The 14158-nt window shown below is 39.4% G+C and overlaps 1 protein-coding gene across 1 annotated transcript in view; it reads right to left on the reverse strand.

Annotated features, from left to right (window-relative positions):
• KALRN (kalirin, RhoGEF kinase) overlaps window positions 1-14158 on the reverse strand; it is a gene marked incomplete at its 5' end in the record, with an annotated part of 339046 nt that overhangs the window by 268727 nt on the left and 56161 nt on the right. The window contains one exon of the mRNA XM_009996218.1: window positions 4112-4234. Within this exon, the coding sequence (XP_009994520.1) occupies window positions 4112-4234 (123 nt within the window). The remainder of the gene's footprint in view (window positions 1-4111; window positions 4235-14158) is intronic.

Here is a 14158-nt window from a genome sequence, read left to right on the forward strand (position 1 = left end):
CACTCACAAAAGAAAAATTAACTGTGAGAAGCATTAAATTTGCAAGGAACTTGGCTGTGTTCACTTTATTTCCTAGAGAACTAGGTGAGATACTGTGATGCCAAGCAGCGAAGGTGGGCTTCAAGACAAGGGTCTTACAGATTAATTCAGAGTGAAATGTGACTGTTGAAGAGTTCTTTGAAATAAAATAACCAACTTGCACTATGTTACTGTGAGTTTAGGAACCACCTGTGAAATGAACCTAACAGATAAATCCAAAGGAGAATGTTTCAGCGACAAAATAAACTCAGGAGATATTTTCAAGACCTTTAAGTTTCTATAGCAAGGCCAATTATAGGTAGCCTGTTGCAGAATAATATTGGATGGCATTTTAGCTCAGCCTACATACAGAAAAACATCGCTCACTTAAGACAAATGTTGGGAATTTCCAGCAGACATCATTAGCCTTTATACATGATGATTGTAATGTGTTTGAAATGTATTGCTACTTTCTTAGGACAACCTGCATCTCCATCTAGTGTCAGACAGGTAACTCCTGGCAGCAGGATGGGCAGCAATGCCAGCACAGAACATGGCCATTTTTATGCATGTTCCACAGAAAGGCAAACTCATTATTTAAGGAGGTTCCCAGGTCCAGGCATAAAAAAGTCCTGGCAAAGGAAATACAAATAACTTCAGTCGGAAGAAACAGCACATATACTGTATACCCAGAGCTACAACCAGTATGCTTTGTATCCTATTTAAATATTGTGGAGTTTAGTAAATTTATTAAATTATTGCAATTATTCACAAAATGTTAGCACTGAACATTCATCTTCATGAAAAGCATTACTGCTTCAGTATAAACTTTATACAGCTGTGATAAAGAGTAACATGATTTATTGTGAAACTGAAGTGAAAACAAGCACTGCCTCAAATCACAGAGAAAGTAAGGAAAAATACCACACTACAGTTTATTACCTCAAATATGTGTCTTCTCCACATCCCACATTGTTCATTTAAAAGGAAAAATAGTTGTTGTAATAAACAGTCTAACAAGTTTTTTTTCCAAGAAGGAGCTTTGGTCACAGCATGACTATAGAGATGTACAGGAAGAGTATACAACTGAAGACATGACCCAAGAAACATTTGGAGAGGGTATTTTCTGGAGGAATCATGGAGAGTATTTTAAATAATAATATATAATATATAATATAATTAATTAATATATAAATATATAATATAATTAAAAAAATAAATTAGTTATGCTAGGTTTAAAAGTTATTTAAGTTTAAATGGTTTTTCCCTGCAAAACATACAGCCATCTTCAGCTACACTGTCAATCCTCCATATCTTCTCTCAATACCATGTTCAATGTTTTAACAAAACAAACCCCAAAAGTCATAATTAGCCCCAAGCTCCATGACCATTAAGTGTGCTTCAAGTTCTCATTATTTTGTTATTCAGATTCATGACAGCTGAACGGTTCTCAATCAAACAGCTCCTGGAACTAATATATAGCATGAAAAAGAAAATCTAGCTAAATTATAAGGCAAATTTCTAGCACATTCCCAACTGTAAAGCAAATTTCCAGAGAAAAAGTTTGTAGTGTCATCGAGTTCATCCTCAAGACTCAGTAACCAAAAGACGTATATTTAAAAAATGCAGCACCATTTATTTTAAGCAGTTTGAAAAGTCATTCTTGAACCAATCTTCACGTCTTGAGCCTGAAGCATGGTAGCTTAATATTTGAGTTTTGAAATTAGCACGAGAGAGCTTAAAGACTGACCAGATATGAATCTGATATGAATGGTATGAATGTTTTTATTTATTAAAAGTCATCAGAATCTTAACTTTTCAGACTTGGGTGGGTCACAATACTCTACCTTGGATTTCAAACAAATCTGAGAGTAAAACCTCCCCATTCTCTGCTAAGGAAACAGGAAAGGATTCCTGCCATTTTCTTTTTGCAGCCAATGTGTATCACCCGAGGAGACTGAGGAATACTGGATTATAAACATAATGAGTACCTACCTAATGATAAATCATTAGAGCTATAGTTTTCTAATACCTTCTGCATTATGTTACTTAATCCTAAGCATTACCTTCACAAATATTTATCAGTGGGTAACATGATGCAAGAAGATTCTTGATGTGCAAAAGTAATTTTTATATATATAAATAGCACAGAAGTGCCTTTGGCAATAGACTGCAAGACAAGACCTCTCCTTTGAAAGTATACTGCACCTAGAACAGTAACTGAAATCTACTTCTACTGCAATAGAAGTATAATCAAATAGTGTGCACTAGCCATTTTACAACAGTCTTCAACAGAAATCAAATGGTAGCACAAGAACTTGCACCCTAAACCACATATAATCAGACTGCATAGTAGAAAACCTGGCAAAACATCCATGTTGCACCCTCTTCCCTCAGCTAAAAAGATCTCTTTCCTGGGCAGCTCTGTTAGACAGAAGCCTGGCAGCACTGAGATGGTGAGATGGCACAGCTGTGGAGCCACAGTGCAGCCACTGAGAGGTCCCTGTTCCCAGAAGTTCCCCCTTTTCAAATGCCTCACTTTGTTGCATTCCTCATTCCCAAAAGTTCACTTGGGGACAGATGGAAGAGGAATGGAGGAAAACAATTTTTCTTCCATTAGGTGGCACCCTCCCTGTCACTTGTTAATTTTCTATTAACAATTATCTCTTTCTATGTTTAGCTCCCAGTTATTTTAAGGAAATAATACCAGACACCACAAAAAGGACAAAGCGAGGTCCTCTAGCTTGACTCTTCTAATGGTGCTTTCTGAAGCATCAGACCAACTGATAGCATCTTCCAGATATAGCATATAGCTTTCATAGCATATGACCGACTTCGCATCTTTCAGAATCCTACAACTTGCAAAGCACTGACCTCCAGGAAACAGTTATTCGTAGGATTCTGTGAGCAGCAGTGTTACCTTGAGGCCATGCAATCCTGCATTTTGCTACACGGCACTGTGGTGGCAAGCTTAACAATCAGGTGCTTGCAGCCTGGTTTTCAGTGCTCATTTCCAACTACAATCATAATAAATTTTTTAATTGACATAAACATTTCACATCTTCCACTGTTAAACAATGCCCTAGTGAGGCACAGAGCTTTAGTAAGGAAATGCCAGGTAGGTGAAAATGGTTGGTGGAGTTTAGGTCAGAGAAGTGAATTACCTGATTTGGAATTTGGCCAGCATACCAGGGATAACATCTCTAATCTTAAGAAAGTGGTGTGTGGTCTTTAACCACCTCAGGTAGTCAGGACCTCTTTTTCACATTTCAGACAGCTGCTGTCAAGTGCCTAGTTTAGTAGGGTGTGACTCGCTAGTGATTTACACCACCAACTTCAATGTCAGCTACCACTTTCGAGGTCTCAATCCCAGTGCAACTGTAGTTGGACCAGGTACAGCACAAAGAGATACACCTGTAGCTTTTGTGCAGTTGACAGACAGCATTCAGAGAGGGTTCATCTCTGCATTGTGCAATTGCAGCAGGGGGTATGCATGCATTTTTGTAACAGTGCAGCAACCAAAACATCAACACATTCTGGCCTCATTTCTGTGCTGAGAGCAGAACAGTTTCCAGAACAAATACCTTATGCCTGAAAATAAAAAGTGAGCAAAGAACTTATAAATGCATTATGAAGCTTTTTAAATTTTTATTATTTTTTAAACCTAAAGTAAACTGAGTTGCATTCAAAAAGACTGTCCAGTTAACTACTGGAAAAGCCAAAATCCCACTGTGGCCACAACAGACAGCTTGATCAGTGTCTCTTTTTCAAGGTTTTGAAAAGTACCTTTGCATAGTGTGGGAGGGGAGAAGTATAAATTATTACAGTGCCACCTACAGCTCTCAGTAATTGTCAGTCAAAGAAATGTCAAAACCTTAAAAAAAAAAATTGTAGTTGCTCTCCAAAATGCAAACAAACTCTCTGGAACTGGGCTGCTCTTATGTCAAGGAAATAATATTCTGTGTCTGAGCAATACCCTGCTTCCCAGAAAGAGGGCTGCTGCCACAGCCCAGCCTGACCTGCCCTACTCCACCTCTCATAGCCCCACAGTGTTCTCTGAAAAGCCACCCTCCACAGTGTGCCCTCAACTCACCATGGAATTCATGGCAAAATGATTGTGTTGCGTCTGCAGGTCCAGGGCATGTTGGTAACTCACGCCGATCTCCGTGTGACTCTGCAGAAATAATTCTTTGTTGTGGCTGATCCAGTCAAACATCTAGAAGTATCAACAGGGGAAAGAGGGAGGAAAGAAAAATATGTTAGAGATGAAAAAAATGACAGTGCAAAATATAATATTCCACAGTTCTGTGACAGACGGATATGCAACACAGACAAAAAAACTCACCTATATTTCTCAAAAATAAACTCTTATCAAGCAATGGAAGCATTTAAGTTACCACCATATTTCATTATTAACAGAATGGTAAGTCTGGAAGCATAATTCATAAAGCATGTTCCTCAGCAAGCTGATCCCATAGTCTTTTCCTACAGGTAAATGGAATTTTCTGCCATAAAGATGGCAGAAAAGGGACCTGAAATTAGGTTCTTTCACTGACCAAAGTTCTAGCAGTTCATAAAGTACCCTTAATCCAGAAATGGACCAAAAATTCCAGAAATATTATTGATGGGACTTTTTTTGCCCGCTTTCCTTTTAATCTATACATTAAGTTTCCAAATGTCACATCGAAGAAGTCAGTTGACTTCCTACAATTATTTTTTCTTAGATCTGTCCAATTCCAAAGCCAGAACCCATTATATCTTCCAGTTATTATTTTTGGGATTAAGAGAGACAAAGGAGGAGAAAAAAAAAAAAAAGAAAAAAAAAAAAAAGAAAAAAAAAAAAAAGAAAAAAAAAAAAAAGAAAAAAAAAAAAAAGAAAAAAAAAAAAAAGAAAAAAAAAAAAAAGAAGAAAAAAAAAAGGTATTTCATTAATATCTACAAAGAGTACACATTTCAACTTCTGCTTCCAAACAAAATGGATAGTTCAGTACTTCAGACACAGAAATATATTGAATAAAGTTGATGAAATTAATTTCTTATATTTTAGCACATCAATATGACACTTCATTCTGGAGCACGTTTATTCATTATAAAGCTGTCAAAAGTCAGCTAGGAGATAGTGTGTTTATGTTTTGGCTTGTGTTGTGTTAGAAACTAAATGCATTGAAAGTGAGAACCTTTCACTCTTTACCCTTTTCCACAGCTCTGCAGGCATTACAATCTCAGATTTCTTCTTTTCTGCAAAAACATTTGTTATAGAATCTCTACAAACTGTGTTCCCACATCTCCACTCCAGAAAACTGGGGAACTATCCATTCATAAAGAGGCTTCAATTATTAAAAAACACCCAACCCCAACTTACTAATTAATTATAAGGAAAGAACAACTAATTATAGTGGCAGTGGAGGTTAGGTCAATGCAGTCCCTGGTGTTAATGAAAGTGGTTTAGGGTAAAATGGCAAGTGATGCAACATCTAAGCAACCACCTTACATTCACAGGATGAGTTGAGATCTTTGCTGTAGTGTTGTCCTGCAGGCAAGAGCTGTTTATTCTGTAGCACTGAACAACGATTTTTGACCTGAAGAACACTCAGTGCCCCACTGCTCAGGCACTGCACATTGCTGTAATTTCTCAGGGTCAGCATTCCATTCCCTGTAGAGATGGTGCTCTTAAGAACAGAGAAAAGGCCCCGTATGGACCACCTAAGACTCATGCAATAAATGATTGTTTTGTGCTGAGCACTCAATTCAGCATGGGAGTGCATTGTTTTATGCAGGGGATTTGCTGAAATAATACTGAACATCCTTCTCATCCAAATGCACTTAAACACCTGCCACCAAATGCTACCAAACACACTACACTGACCTGGTCCCAAAAATGTGCCATGTATGCCAGACTTCTTAATCTTTTATTTACGAAAATACAATTTCAATTATAGAGTTTATCCTATCTTCTATTGTATGATGATGTGTAGTCTTAAAGGCCAAATTTGCCTCAAGTTATAAAGATGCATGTCCAAAGTAATATCACTGAGACAGTTACTTTCTCATTTGTACCCATGAAGCAGATAAAAAAAACCAAAACAAAACAGAACAAAAACAACAGGCCTATCATCATTTTTTAGAAAGTATAAACAACAAGATTTTTGCAAGGATGAGGTCAGGGATTTCAAACATTACTGCCAATTAAACAGAATGAAACAACCTACTAGAACCTGAAGAAACACCTAAAGCTTTCTCATTGGATTTCTTTTTCTCATTTTATTAGGATTTAATAAGCAACATAAGCACTAAGTACTTTGCCACACTTCTGGGCTTAAAGAAAACAAAACAAAACAAAAAAACCCCACAAAAATCCTCCCCCGCCCCCCAAACAAAGACAATAAAGAAAGAAAAACTCCATAACAGCAAAGTTCATGTTTCAACAACAAGCTTTTACATCTCTGCTAAGAACCCAACACAGATTTCTCATAAGCAGATATGTGTTTGATGTGAACATTTTCTAACGTTTCAAACATTCTAAAGACATTCAGGGAGAAGCAAACTGGCAGCAATCCACTAAAAATAAACAGTAAGTCTAATATTTTATGCTCAGTGAAGCCCAATCAGGATCTTTTAAATACAAGTAATTTAAACTAGTAATCCATTATTCTGTGAATAGGGAGCATTTCCTCAATCTAATCTATACACATACTATTGGATGAGAATCTAGGTTAAGTTAAACCATACTTCTGCCTTTTAAAATACAAAAATAAACTATCAAGAAAAATAATACATTTAAAAGATCATTTAATGTTTTTTCTTCCCTTGTTTAATCAACTGAAATACACAACAGCAGTTGAAAGGATGAGCAGAAATTTTGAGCAACTGAACTCAATGATGAGACCTGTACCAACTTCCAAAACAGTGTTTTTTAAACTTCTATTCATGGACAATAGCAGATTCTGGAAGAGACTCAACTTCAGTTTAGACTTTGAATCTTTCTATTATGTCCTTCATAAAAAATTACTTTGATTTTAAATAGCTTATGCCTGAAGCAAATTATCCCCCATCAATATGATCTGGGTCTCTCCCAGACCCTCTCAAGCCTCACTTGAAATCCCAGAGAAAAAAGAGCTTTGAGTTTCATGTGGTTTGAAGCAAGGCAGAAATAATGCCTAGGAACAAGTGCAGAGAAAAGAAGATGCACATTCACTGTGGTCTAAAGTAGGGCTAATGATGCACTTTGCTCTGTAAAAACTTTCATTGGTCTTGGCTATTAATTAATAATAAACAGTACTTACAATCACTCCTGCTTTACACAGTAACCAGGGCTTTGCAAGGCTGCAGGCATGTCTACTTATGCAATGTATTACTGTGCCTGAGATACCTAAACTAATTTCAGACAAATTGGTACCTCTCATGGCACAATCCATGTGGAAATACTAACTTCACCCTCCAAAACAGCACAGCCTGGGCATAGTACTGCTTGGATTTCTCTACATTGCTTTTGTTTCCAGGGCTGGTTCCTTCAGAGACTTCTCAAGCATTTCTGCTTAATGCTTACTTACCCAGAAGACAGCTTTGGGTTTTCTTTATTGCACAGATATGGCACTCCTAGGTCATGAGATTTGCTTAACAATCATGGGATTAAAATAAATAAATACATTAAAATGAGGTCTTATTTGGCTTTAATATCTAATGGATTGCACTTTCAAACTTTTCTGTTTGACCACAAAGTCTACAAATGGACTTAAACAATTGTCTCATAATAATATTACTGGAAGTTAAGGCTCTGAAAATACCAGATGTTGGGTGACTCAAGAGGACACTGTGAGAGTTTGCAATGTGTGGTCAGGAGGTTTCAATATGAAGGCCTGTCAACATTGTCTGGCCTGGCCCATATTAGTAGAAATATTTCCTGAAAGCTTACAAGTTAAACTTGTTTTCCACATGAGAAACAGTGATGCTTCCTGTGTTCCTGAAGTGAGTGTGCTGCCTAGTTGCTTAATTAAAGAACACCATTAAGGAAGTGAGCATGGCAATGACCCAACAATTGCTATTCTACTCAACCTTGCAAGAACTGCCCTGGTTTCAAAAGGCTAACTTGGACTCCTGGAAAAACATCCTTTGGCAAGTTAGTTTCCCTGTCAAACAATGAGGTTTTAATGCAGTAAATAAGAGACTCTGGAGAATGTGCCCTGTGAGATCAGCTTAAAACAGATACAGTGTCTCAGCTAATTGAGATTATCTGTGTCATGTTAACATTGCTACACAGGACTGGATCAATGGATCTCATCCCATTAATGAAAAAGACTGCCCTAACAAATCTAACGTAGCAATCATAAAATGAATAGATGTTCAACTATTCTTTGCCAACCCCTTAGCTGGAGTCATGCTGACTGGCAGTGAGTTAATTCTCTTAAGTCTGCTAATCTTTCCTGCAGTCATGAATTCACACTATACAGGAGAGCAGAATAACTAAGATTGGACATGATATCACTTAAACCACTTTAACCAACTGTCCTCAGTGTCTCTCAGACTGGCACATCTCCACTGTGCTCGAGACCTATTAAGTAGCTAAGAGTTTTCCACTGAATGAGTAGGTGGGGGAGAGGTTGAGTGTACTTAGAAAGTCCATGTTCAACATTACTCTATCTTGTAGTTCTTGTTTCACGCATAAAGTGAAGGCGTATGCTCAAGAATTTTAAGGGCTACATTTAATTAAGAAAATTATTCTCTTATGAGAGAATAAGAAGAACTAAGAGTGATCCAAAGGGTCTTCGCCCAACGCTTTGCTAAAGCTTCTACCCTTACTGTCGTTAATGATCATATATGCACCAGTAATTATTCCACATGTCATCTTGAGGCCACTTCATTTGAGAGTTTGAGTATCAGAGCACATCTACAACATCGGCCGTGCTGGGAACAATGAGATTTTAACCTCGTGTTTTGTCATCATATTTGATGAGTTACTAGAAAATCCAGGTTAAGCGTTAGACCAAACAGCAGGTCTCAAGCTGGTCATGAATAAGTCCTACAGGGGGAGAACGTGACTCCATACTTTCCCTGGAATTGTACCATCTGGCAGGCTAGTGAGTACAGGGTGAGAACAGCTGTTTGAGAATGGAGAAGAAACACACGGATATGAAACAGGGTGTTTGCAGGCTGTGCAGTCCAGCCGTACCTCAGATAAAGTGAGATTTATAACATTACTTCAAACAATAACCTCTGCTCTCTGGCTTTTGTCAGAGCTCACTGAGGAGTATTAGCACTGGATTCTGAAACAGTGATGCAGAGCACCACAGGATGATGTTCCCATCACACATTTGGCAACACACCCTATGCCAAGTGGCATTGATGGAAGGATTACAGCCTTCATGGTTTTGGCAGCCAGTGAACTGAGTGTATTTATTAATGAAATTGTTTATACATGCTAAAATTAATCAATCCCAAGTCCATCTAACACTATAGTAAGGCTGGAACTAATTATGAACCTGCTTGTGGCAAATAATCTCCCCTGTAAGTTCTGAGCCATAAATATCAAATTCATATGGGTGAGTAAGGACAGAATGGTAATGATTGTAACCACACTGTCTTGAAAAACAATATAGGATACATATCAAGAAAAAAATCCCAAAGGGATGTTCAGGTCAAGTCCAATCACTGCTTTTGGCAGCTGACCACAGGATAACATTTCCTTTCAAAAAGAAACAAAGCTCCACCTGAAAACTAGTTAAGTGTTACAACTCAGCTCCCATGAAAAGCAGTTCCAGAAACTTTCTGCTCCTGTTTCTGAACTCTTCATATATCCTCTGGCATAAATCAGACTCATAGCCAGTTTATACACATTTTCTCTTAGGCCAATACTGTCCTTTAAGTGAAAAATTTGTTTAACCTTTTCTGGTGTGTTCATTGTCTCTCCTGCTGTTTGTTCTACTAGAACCCAGTTCTTTTATTTCTGCAGCCTTTCTCTGCACTTTGTCTAATTCATGGTTATCTTTCTATCCAAGCTAAGGTCCTAATAGGACTTCGTGGAATGCTGATTTTTCTTGCTGGAAATACTCCAGCTGACATCATCTAGGATAACCTGTGCTGTGCTTTGCATCAACTTTAGGAAAGAAGCTACAAAAATGGAAGAGCAAGAGCTACTGTATTAACATCCCACTGTATTTTTTCACTATTTCCACTGTTGCCTCACTACCTTTTCTCTTTGTAGCCTCCTACATACATATGGACAAAGATCAGTTCCATTCACTGGATTTGCTCTGACAAACACAACTCAAGTTATGTTGGAAATAAGAAAAGTAAATTAGAGCACTTTGGAAAAATATGAGACAGGGTTTTGTAATATACTCCAGTCAGTCTCACAAGTAATGCATCAGGCACAAATGTATCCTCCCACTATATCTCCACATGCTGCTAGGAAAGAAGAAAAAAATGTTAATCTACAAGAATGTCTTGACTGTAGTTGAGTAGAGGGCAGATGACTAATTATATGCCAGTGAAGTCCCTGTTAGGTTAGTGCTTTTTAATATCTTCCAATTTGTGGAAAATTTTTCAAGGCAAGTGCTATTGCAAATTAAAGTCTATAGACAATAAGGCTGTTTTATCTAACACCTTTACCAGCTACTAAGGAACTTGATATCCATGATCCACAGGTTGGAAAACACTGGAGATAGGCATGCATTGCTTATTAAGAGAGGTCCACATGCATTTTGAATTTTGAAAACAACCCAGGCAGTGTTAAAATGACTAATATACAACAGAAAGTGGGAAGTTCCACTCTGAAGGGATCTACAGCTAAGCAAGTTCATTTTCATGTATTTCCACAACATAAACAAAATAAACACACACAGTAACTGCCAGAGTCACTCTCAAGGCTTTGCAAGCTTCCAACTACAAGATCTAACCCTATCTTACTGAGTTGAAGTATTCACAACAATTCAATTAAAGATAGCCATTTTCCTTATTAATTGAATTTAGCCAGTATTAGAACAAAAACAGTACCATGCAACAGATTTTTGCAGTCTATACTAATATGCAAGGGCTTATTCCTGGACAGATCTGCATGTCAGCTACCTTAATAAAAGGCAATCAATCAAGAAAGCTCCCTAGTGTCTCCAGACAAGAATCATAACTACACTTTAATTGGAACAAGCCATACCTGGGTCACCTGTACACCTGAAAAAATCCAATAGAAATGCAACCTCTCCACAATGGAGAACGTGAGAAGAGCCAACAGACTAAAGAATCAAGACGTCTACCTGGAATACAGAAAAACCCTCCACTCAACCTAAACTCAGCAGAACAGAGGGTTGATGCTGGCTGTCCAGAGTAACCACACTGTAAGAGATTCTGAGGAGCCAGGAAAAAAAAATCCCAGGAGGCAGGGCAGGAGCCTCATTAGTCAGAGTCCATCCCACAGACCATGAGCACTGATAGCAGTCAGGTTTAACCAAGAGATCATCAGGCAAGTTGTGGTGACCAGCCCAAGCTTAAGGGTAGGAAGTCAATCAACAGGTCAGGATCTGGTCCAGTGAAGGTTACCAGGCTCAGAGACAGCCCCATGACTGCAACGTAGGCCCACAAGGACAAGACAGGTCCCAGGTCATCCCAAAAAAATCAGCTGATAGATCATTGCCTGGCCCAGGCAGGGCCGGGCTGTGGCAAAGCTGGAGGCTGAGCTGAGCTGCAGTGGGGCTTCTGGCCAGGGGGAAGCCCCAGGTGAGGCTGGTCAGGGCCATTAACAGCCATGGGCTGGTTCCATGAAGGGTCACTAGGAAAATGGCCCTTGAATAAATTTTGGACTTAGAAAAAACTTTGATAGCACATTTAATTTTTTTTCATGTATCAACAAATTTGATGAAAACTGCCTCAACAGAAAAAAAATCCCAATCTGCTGTAGTTCCTATTACTGCTCAATATATACAGCCTTAATTAAATCAAAGTATTTGTAGATTTAAACAGAACTCACTATACATCTAAATGCTTTGCTGAGCCAGGGCCTAAATACAAAGTTGTGTTTGTTTTTGTTTGTCTCTTGTTTACAGATGGTGATGGACAAATTGATACTTCTGCCAGATCTTTCCCTTTCACATGTGTTCAGTGTAGTCCCCAGCCAGGGTAAACTGGTGTCATTCCAATGAGGCCAATTTACACCAGCTGAAGATTCAGACCCACAGCTGTATTTGTATAACCTCAATGCTGCATGAACACAGTTTTTCCATCATAAATATCTGTGTATATGATTCATAGAGTACAGTAAGTTTAAGCTACAGCACATTAAATTGTTCCAGACAATGGGCCCAACTGTCAACCCACTAGAAAATTAGCTAGATGTGTGATGTGACAAATAGCTTTGTATCAATATCAGGGCACCATTTCCAACATAGGCATGCAGAATGTTCCTACCAAATGCTAGAAGAAATCTGTGGTTTTTTCCTGACAAATATCAAGCCACAGCCATGCAGAAAGTAAGGTATGTGATTCCTATAATGCTGAATAGAGGAGTAATAATTTTATTGTCAAAGGTGGGAGAAAATTGCAGATACTGCACACATAAATATGACTAATCATATCTGGGTGTATTTTATGCATCCCTGTGTTTGCTTCCCTTTTTTGAAATATTGTACTTTTCCACTGCACTTAGTGACATTGAACACTTAAGTATTCCTGGAAAGGATTTTCTGTTCCTTAAAATGGAAATGGCCTCTCCTGGGCACAGATCACCTACAGAGAACTGCTTGCTGTCTAAGTGCAAATTAATTCATTGTCTGGGTAGGCAAGGTAATACTAAAAGAGATAAACAGACAACAGCCTCTTAAATGGAAAAAAAGTGTAAACAATCAAAAGACACAAGTGGGTCCCCACATTAGGGATTATTCCTCTGTTTTCAGAATCTGTGAAGTGCAATTTCATACAGTTGAAAATGCTGCATGAATTTGGTGACTTTATTATAGACCCTGGTTCTATTCCTGGCTTAATGTGTGACAATCTTCTGACTCCAAATAGCTGCTATTAAGAGCAGCCAGCCACACATTTACTGCCTTGAATCAGAAGAGCAGCATTTCTCCTACAGAGATCACCTGTGTCTGATACAGAAATACAGCTGTGGTGCAACCACAGGCTAAACTCCTGACATGTTACGATGCTTTGGGGGTGGAGCTGGGCTCTCTGCACAGATGGAAAGCAAAGGACACCAGCTTTCTACTGGGTTTTGTGGTGTCCAGCACTCCTTAATCTGTGCCCCAGCTATTTCCCCATCTCATGAACCAACCGGTTTAACGTTTCCCCTTGACAAACCTGGCTAGCTGGGCATGTGGATGGTGTTCCTGCCTGGAGACAGCCCCTCCACAGGCAGCACCAGGCCCTGCCACCCCCTCGGCAGTGCCCCAGGTTTCCACAGAGCTGCCTTAGCACCTACCTCAGTGAACTGCCTTGTTGGCAAAAAACTTAGAATCCTAATGACCATTCACAGTGACTTCTGATTCCCCAGGGGTGGAAACACTGAAAGGATGGCTACCAAGATTATGGAGGCTCCCTTTTTACAAGGAGTTGCTTGGAAAAGATGAGGGGTGGTGAGTGAAAGTTACTTCTGGGGAGATCCTAACTGGACACGAGAGGGAAGTTTTTCACAGTGAGGTCAGACATTGGAATAATCTCCTCAGGAAAGTGGTGGATTCCCCAACACTGGACACTTAACATTCACCTTGACAGGGTGCTGGGCCATCTCATCTAAACTGTGCTCCTACCTAGAAAGGTTGGACCAGCTGATCCTTGAGGTCCCTTCCAGCCTGGCATTCTATGGTTCTATGGCTGTAAAAGCTCACGTAGCTGGGGGTGAGGGTGCTTGCCCTGTTAGGCCTGGAGCCGCCTCGAGACGGTCCCAGCCGGTTTCCACCGCGTCCGGCCCTGAGGGCACCTCAGCGGGGAGAACCAGCCTGACTACTGCACCAACGCATCTCTCAGCCAGGTAAGTGCCTCAGTACAAGCTGCTGGGGAAATAGTGGTGGCTGCTGAGGGCTAGTGGGGTCCCCCATGGCAAAGGGAGCAGGGACAGTCCCGAGGGAGAGTGGGTGGCCCGTGCCAGGGGAGGGACACTAAGGAACACCAGCAGAACAGTTTTGAGAATCAGAGAGTAGCTGGAGCAGTAGCAGAA

Source organism: Chaetura pelagica, unplaced genomic scaffold, assembly GCF_000747805.2.
Source record: "Chaetura pelagica isolate M959 unplaced genomic scaffold, ChaPel_1.0 scaffold3, whole genome shotgun sequence".
NCBI lineage: Eukaryota > Metazoa > Chordata > Aves > Apodiformes > Apodidae > Chaetura > Chaetura pelagica.